The sequence below is a fragment of the Hyaena hyaena genome, unplaced genomic scaffold (assembly GCF_003009895.1).
Source record: "Hyaena hyaena isolate Hyena2069 unplaced genomic scaffold, ASM300989v1 scaffold_909, whole genome shotgun sequence".
NCBI classification, from domain to species: Eukaryota; Metazoa; Chordata; class Mammalia; order Carnivora; family Hyaenidae; genus Hyaena; species Hyaena hyaena.
Genome location: NW_024081534.1, coordinates 495,542 through 503,734, shown reverse-complemented (window position 1 = coordinate 503,734; position 8,193 = coordinate 495,542). Strand labels below are relative to the sequence as shown.

At 45.9% G+C, this 8,193-nt stretch overlaps 1 protein-coding gene across 1 annotated transcript; it reads right to left on the bottom strand.

Annotated features, from left to right (window-relative positions):
- Positions 1–280: 280 nt before the first annotated feature.
- Positions 281–5,974, bottom strand: NANOG (Nanog homeobox). The gene is made up of 4 exons (XM_039220636.1): positions 5,824–5,974; positions 2,835–3,100; positions 1,239–1,325; positions 281–727 (listed from the first exon to the last, which is right to left on the bottom strand). Exons 1-4 carry the CDS (start codon positions 5,972–5,974, stop codon positions 281–283), a joined length of 951 nt encoding a protein of 316 aa, XP_039076567.1.
- Positions 5,975–8,193: the final 2,219 nt, after the last annotated feature.

Genomic DNA, 8,193 nt, shown 5'->3' with positions numbered 1-8,193 from the left:
ATAATCCTTCAACACGTCTTTGTAGGTTTACAAAGGTTCAACTCTGGAGCCTAAAAATACCCAAGTTCGTATTATATCTAGTTATCTATAGCCTGTGTGCATGTTGTGCATAGCAGCCGAGGCTACGGAATCCTCTTTGATCAGATTCCAACCGCACCGCCTTGACTGATGGAATAAATAATATCAAGGCAGAGATACAGGACCCTAACAGACAAATCCTACAAGTAATACGGCCACACCCCCAATGGAGCGTGATTAATATACGCATTGTCTCGCACCTTCAGGCTGTATGTTCAGAGTAATTTGGGAATAAATCCATTATTTGCTGGGCACTAAAATACTTAGTGGTTTGCTGTAGGACACTGTGGCTTTCCCCAGCCGTTTCTAAGATGGACTGCAAATCGTTGACGGAATTTTGCTGGAACTGGACCTGGGGCTGCGGAAATTCCTCTCCACAGCCGTGCAGCGGGCTGTTCCAGGCTTGGGGGCACCAGCTCTGGCTGTTCCAGGTCTGGTTGCCCCACGACTGGCCGTTCCAGGTCTGGTTGCCCCACAACTGGCCATTCCAGGTCTGGTTGCCCCACGACTGGCCGTTCCAGGTCTGGTTGCCCCACAACTGGCCATTCCAGGTCTGGTTGCTCCATATTGGAAGGTTTCTGGACGTGTTCATCAGGTAGCCCTGGTGATAGGAATAGAAGCCTGGGTATTCTGGAGTTGCAGAGCTGTTCTGGAAAAGAATGGTAGATTAACTGAAAGGCCAGAAGGAAAATCAGGATGGTCTGTGGTTGGGGTTCTAATGCTTTAGCAATGAGCAAAACTAAAAAAAAAAAAAAGCCATTGAAAATCAGAAAGCAGGGACGCCTGGGTGGCTCAGTCGGTTAAGTATCCGACTTCGGCTCAGGTCATTATCTCGCGGGCTCAGGTCATTATCTCGCGGTTCGTGGGTTCAAGCCTCGCGTCTTGCTCTGTGCTGACAGCTCAGAGCCTAGAGCCCTTTTCAGACTGTGTCTCCCTCTCTCTCTGTCCCTCCCCTGCTCATGCTCTCTCTCAGAAATAAACAAAACATTAAAAAAAGCTTTTAAAAAAGAAAATCAGAAAGCAGTGGCGTGCCTGGCTGGTTCAGTCAATAGAGAGCGTGTGACTCTCGATCTAAGGTTCGGGAGTTCAAGCCCCACATTGGGCATGGAGCCTACTTCAGAAAAAGAAAAGATAGGAGGAAAATAAGAGTTTCCCATTACCGGAGCGGCACTGTTGTTCTTCTTTGGCCAGTTGTTTTTCTGCCACCTCTTACATTTCATCCTCTGGTTCTGGAACCAAGTCTTAACCTACCAAGAAACAGATGACAGGAAGACAAACATAAAACACCAGCAATATGGATGTACTGGGCACCAGTGAACAGTGTTAATCTCTCCCCCCTTGACGACTACAACCGTCTAAAGCTCAGGAATGAAACTGAAGCTTCTGGTCCTTTCTCTTGAAACAGTCGACTGTGAATGAATGTCCCTCAGGTCAGTTGGCTGCTTTTTAAATAAATCCAACCAGGGGCACCTTCGGCTCAGGTCATGATCTCACAGTCTGAACTCAAGCCCCACGTCCCACATCAGGCTCTGCGCTGACAGCTCAGAGCCTGGAGCCTGCTTTGGCTTCTGTATCTCCCCCTCTCGCGCTCTGTCTCAATCTCAGAAATAAACATTAAAAAAATTTTAAATGAATCCAACCAGTTTGAGAAGACCCAGCTACTCTAGAAAGTTCACATTAAATGTCTACCTATCTCCCTTTTCATAGTTTACCCATGCCGGTAGTCCGTCAAAGGGACTTTGCTTACAATAAAAAGCTTCCCCCGTAAGCACACAAAAATTATGAAATATACCACAAGGACAACTAACTAGTCAGAAAATATCAAGTTATACTGCAGCACACAACTTAAATTTAGAGGAGGGGGTGCCTAGGTGGCTCAGTTGGTGTGAAGCGTCTGACTTCGGCTCAGGTCATGATCTCATGGATCGTGGATTCAAGCCCTGCGCTGGGCTCTGTGCTGACAGCTCAGAGCCTGGAGCCTGCTTTAGATTCTGTACCTCCTTGTCTCTCTGCCCCTCCCCTTCTCATGCTCTGTCTCGGTCTCAAAAATAAAACATTAAAAAAAATTCTTTTAAGTCTCTTATAAAAAAGAAAAAGAAAGAAAACCATACAGTATCTGACTGAATAATAGGCAAGGATATGAAAAATGATTAGCCTCCCTAGGAATCAAATGCACACCAAACAAGAGATTCCATTTTTATTTTAATGAAGAGCAGTGTAGGGGCTCCTGGGTGGCTCAGTCGGTTGGGCGTCTGACTTCGGCTTGGGTCATGATCTCACATCAGTGCATTCGAGCCCTGTGAGCCCTGCGAGCCCTGCATTGGGCTTTGTGCTGACAACTCAGAGCCTGGAGCCTGCTTCAGATTCTGTGTCTCCCTCTCTCTGCCCCTCTCCTGCTCGCTGTCTCGGTCTTTCAAAATAAAGACAAAATTTTTAAGAAAATGAGGAGAGGTTGGTTAGTGGCTCTCCTAACCTGGAAGATGGGACTAATAAATATACCTCCTTTGATTAAGGAAAAATTGGCAGCATTCCCACGATTTTGGCTTGTGCAACAGGTTAAAGTGGTTAAATAAATCATGGCATATTAACACAATAGAACATTAAAAAAGATTGGTTGCGAAACACCACAGAGACCCTACTTTCCTATGAAAATTATTTGTAGGGGGTACAGAAGCACAGAGCACACATACGCTGGGACTGCTCATCTGCAAATGAGCCTTTTTGTTAAGCACTGCAAGAACAATGAAGCAAACTACCTGCTTATAGCTAAGGTTCAGGATGTTGGAAAGTTCTTGCATCTGCTGGAGACTGAGGTATTTCTGTCTCTGAAATCTATCATTGAGTACATATAGCTGGGTCTGAGAGAATACGGTTCTGATCTTCTGTTTCTTGCCCGGAGTTGGGTCTTCTCTCTTCACCGTGACCTCCTCCGCACACGTGGGTAGCACGTTTACTCTGGGACTGGTGGAAGAATCCGGGCTGTCCTGAATAAGCAGGTCCATGGAGGAAGGAAGAGGAGAGACTGTTGGGAGTAAAACGATACTTTTCTCTAAAACCTTTCAAATAGCAAATCACATTTGCAAATTGTATGGTTGCCAAAGCGTTTTTTAGAGTCCTCACAACCTCAGAATCAGAGAGTAAGTAAAAATTTAACTCTGTGTGCCCCTGAACACTTTGCCAATCTTTGTGGGATGCCCAATCCAGTATCGTACTAGTTGTCACCATCTTACACCCAAGGGACAGGCCAATAGCTTATTTGTTGGGAAGCAGAATGAGACTCAAACTTTTTTTCTCGAAAATTTTATATTATTTACTTATTAAAAAAAATTATTTAATGCTTATTTTATTTTTGAGAGGCGCCTGGGTGGATCACTCGGTTAAGCGTCCGACTTCCACTCAGATCATGATCTCACGGTTCGTGGGTTCGAGCCCCACGTCGGGCTGTGCTGACAGCTAGCTCAGAGCCTGAAGCCTGTTTCAGGTTCTGTGTCTCCCTGTCTCTGACCCTCCCTTGCTCACGCTGTCTCTCTCTCTCAAAAATAAGTAAAACATTTAAAAATTTTTTTTAAATATTTTTGAGAGAGAGTGTGTGTATTTGTGTGTGTGAGAGTGGGGTAGGGGCGGAGAGAGAGCGAGACACAGAATCCGAAGCAGGTTCCAGGCTGAGCACAGAGCTGATGCGGGTTTGAACTTACAAACTGTGAGATCATGACCTGAGCACCTGGGTGGGACTTGGGGGAGCCAACCCACAAACTGAGCTGAAATCCTGGACATAACCCACTGAGTCACCCAGGTGCCCCAAGATTTTATTTTTAGGTAATCACTATACCCAACATGGGGTTCGAACTCACAATCTTGAGATCAAGAGTCACATGCTGGACGGACTGAGCCAGCCAGGTGCTCCTCAAGCCTCTTTGACAAAAGCTTTCTACTGCAAATTGATGCTCAAGAGCCCATGCTGTGGCTATTCAGAAAGGTGGGGATGATCAGGGGAGATCCCCCCCCCATCATGTCCCTTCCTAACTCCCTTTTGTAAACTTGATCATCACCTACATCATACTTAACAATAGTGTAGGGTCAGTTTCTGGAGACCTTTTAAAATCCACAGTTCAGGGGCACCGGTGTGGCTCAAGTCGGTTAAATGTGTGACTTCAGCTCAGGTCTTGATCTCACCGTTGGTGAGTTCCAGGGCCCAGCACTGCGCTCCCTGCTGTCCAGCACCAAGTCCGCTTTGGATATTTGTCGCGGTCTCTCTCTGCCCCTTCCCCACTTGCACTCTTTCCCAAATAAAAAAGCAACTATTATATTGCTTAGATTTCGTAGCCATTTAAACTCTTAATTTCTACCCTAGTCATGGAATAGAGACAGGCTTTCCGGGGCAGCAATTCACAATCTTGTGCTTCTTGAAAGGTAGATCAAAGGAAAGGAGGGGGAGGCCAATGAACGCAGTGGAGGCATCTCCTAAAAAATGAGCTCTACAAACTTGCACTTGGCTTGCTGAGGAGGACACACTCACTTGCTCATTCCCAAGCAATTTCTCACCATACAGTGCTGTTATTTTCAACGTTTGGAATTGTAAAAGGGCATTAACATGAAGTTTTAGGAAAACAGGGGAACATTAAAATCTAACACTGCAATAAAGCAGTTCTTAGTCCTTCTCCACAGCTTAGTTTTAGGGGTAATCATCATGTAAAGAGTTTTTAATTGATTATTTTTACCATAAATCTAGAAAGTGGTTATTCTTGGGTAAAAGTTTGTTTACATTTTCAGGCTTAACAACCACCGCCGAATTGATCGACAAAAAAAGTGGTGCCGCCTCTACAGTGTCCTGATCCTGCCCCGCACCTGCGGGTACCATTTAGAAGCCCAGCTGGGTTTCGAATTTGGGCTCTAGCCACTGAATGCCAGCAGCTTAAACCTTCTGGGGTCTTCTACCATAAAATGGGGCAAACAGTTCTTCAGGATATAGGAGACGTGAGCATAGCAGGCTCTCAGAAATTCAGAACCGCCTTAGTTAACACCCACAGAGCCAAAGAGGAAGAGCCAGCTGCCGCTATCGTAGGAAGGTAGAACATTTCAACAAGGTGAGTTTCAGAATTAGCCACGTCATTTCTGGTACTCCTTGAAACCCCGACAAATCAAAAAGATGTTGCTCACCACATCCCCTACCCCTAGCTGTGATGTTAGGACTTTTGGCTTAATAGTAATATTTACTGTGCTCAGCACTCCGCCTGTTAAGGGGTGACTGGGCAGCTCAGTTGGATAAGCGTCCGACTTCAGCTCAGGTCATGATCTCTCAGTTCGTGGGTTCGAGCCCTGTGTCAGGCTCTGTGCTGACATCTCAGAGCCTGGAGCCTGCTTCAGCGTCTCCCTCTCTCTTCCCTATCCCTGCTCACACTCTCTCAAAAATAAACATTTAAGAAAATTTTTTTTAAAAGATGTATACATCAACCCCTTGATCACAACACATTTGGGTTTCCACAGTGCCTATGCATGTAACCTCTCAAATATCCAGTGAGCAGTTGAAATGAGGTGTCCTGTGGCCCTTGTCTCTTACCTGGGACCTGGGTGAAAGGGCACACACCACCAAGTTACAACTGGGACAGGTGTTGAGTGGATTAATAGATGCCACCTGCTTCTATTAACGGGCTGTAATTGCTCATGAGGGAAACGAAATGACCCTTCCCCTCAAAATTTCACTCTCCCTCCAGGAAATCAGCCTTTCAAGGATGAATTTTCTCTTACCGGTCTCCGTGGGGGGGGTCTCAGCGGATGACATTTGCAAGGGTGCGTAATTTTCTTGAGGCCCATAAATCTCAGGCATTGTAGGAGCATCCTGAGAACCGGGTGCTTCGGGGCGAGGTGGGGATTGGGGCTCAGCTGGATCCGAGCTCATGTTGCTAAGTTGAGAGAAGAGACAAAGAGAGGGAGATACAGGCTTATGTGTCCAGATGGAAGAATTTAAGAGAAACCTGAAGATCTCCAGATCTAAGAGTATCAGAAAGCCGGGATGAAGTGGTGTCACCACCGAACTTGATAGCCAAGTACCTACCAACCCAATTTAGCAAAAGGTGAAAATTTTGGTGGCCCTAGACTTATAAGGAAAGCTCGCCCATCCTTAGGCCCGCCCCTCCCGGCAGCCCCACGCCCACACACACCCTCATGAGTTCCCAGTTAATCCTGTCTGCCAGCCTCACCAAGGCCATTGTAATGCAAAAGGTAGCTGCCGGGTAGGCCAGACTGGGTGGGGAATGGGAAAACTGGGGTCACAGAACCTGGGAGAAAAAGTAAACCCAACAATTCAAGATTTCTGGGTTCACCACTGTTCCATCGTTTAAAATCAAAGATGCACCTGAGGCTACCTCGGGGGATTGAATCTCCCACTAGGACAATTAATATCTTGATCTAAGACCCCTCAGGGTCTCAACATAGAGCTAAGTATGGCGGAAACTTCAACCACAGTCGCTCTTGTTTCCTCTTGAGCCTCCTTAGTCACAATAAAACACACATTGTATGTTGCTGAGGCTCAGTTGATGTTAAAAAAAAGGACTTGTTTTCAACGCCTTCTTCTTGTTTTGCATCTTCCAGAGACACAGGCCAAGTCTTTCCCCCAGGACTGTTGTCTCCTTTAACAAAAGCCAGAGGAAGGGACCCGGGGTCCTCGGATGCACTGCCGACTTTGGTGCCCTGTAGGTAATTATGCACACGCCATCAGCCTGGAAAAAGTTTCAGTGGTTTTTCACACACACGTTGCTGGATAGAATCTCGACTCCGTTTCCTCATCTGTACCTTTCTGTGTTGCTGTAAAAATAAAGTGCTAAATCCTCATAGTAGTGGACACTCAGTGATCTACAAATGGGGGCTATTAATAGAAATTTTATCTTTATCCTATGCTCATGGCCTCCAGGTTTGAAATTACGTTTTTGTCATGATTATTATTTTAATCCCGCGAACAACATGATAGATTGAGCACCCCCTTCTTATTTTATCTGGGACATTCCTAGATGTCAAATAATGAAATCTGTTGACCTGTAAACCAACCCATTTGAAAAGAGGGAGGTAGAGAAGAACATTTTCTAAGCCAATGGTGTTTCTGGGAACGGATTTGCTGACGCATACGTGACGAATTTCTTTTGGAACCGGTGTTGACCTCCCATCTCTTCTTAAGCAAACATCCTCTTCTGGCCTTTCTTTCCCTTCTCTGGCTCTTTTTTACATTAGCTTTTCCTTCTCTGGCCCGGCAATAGTGTCCTGTCCTGCAAACCTACTCCACCCCAGGCTCAACTTATTTCTTTGCTTATTTTCAGTTAGTTTTCCAAAGGAGCAGTTTTTAGGGTTGGGTGTCTGGCAGTGCCATATTTATAGACCAAGATAACAGTCTTCAGCTTTCCATTTTCCTCCCCACTCCCTAATTCAGTATTAGAGAAACCTGGGGCACCTGCTGGCTCAGGGGCTAAGTGTCCACCTTTGGCTCAGGTCAAGAGCTCACGGTTCTGAGTTCAAGCCCAAGGTCAGGCTTTGTGCTGACAGCATGGAGCCTGGAGCCTGTTTCGGATTCTGTGTCTCCCTCTCTCTGTGCCCTCCCCCCACTTGCTCTCTCTCTCAAAGATAAACATTAAAAAAAGTAATATTGGAGAAGCCAAATATTTCTTCCTCTTTTCCAATGTCCCACTGCTAAAAGCAAACCCTTAGCAAATTCAACTGCATGTTTCTCTGTGCTGCAAGGCTGACTACCTTTATCACACTCTCTGCTGCATGGGCCACCTCCTGGAGCTGGTGGCTTTGCTTCCACGCAGAGAGTTTTGTTCATAACTCGGGGATGCCACTTTGTGAGCATGGTCTCCGTACGGGGACCAGAGCGTGGAGATAAATTCTATGTGATCTTTTCCTTGTCTTTTCAGACCATCCTAATGGAGGGGAAAAGAATACCAACAGGAGCGTCAAGGAAAAGGTGGGTGGGTACCCAGGGTACTCAGGCAGACAGGCTCTGTCTCATTACAAATAGAATATGATTTCTTTTTTTGTTTTTGTTTTTTTTTTTTTTTTTTTATTTTTGAGAGACAGAGAGCATGAGTTGGGAAGGGACAGAGAGAGGGAGATGCAGAATCTTAAACA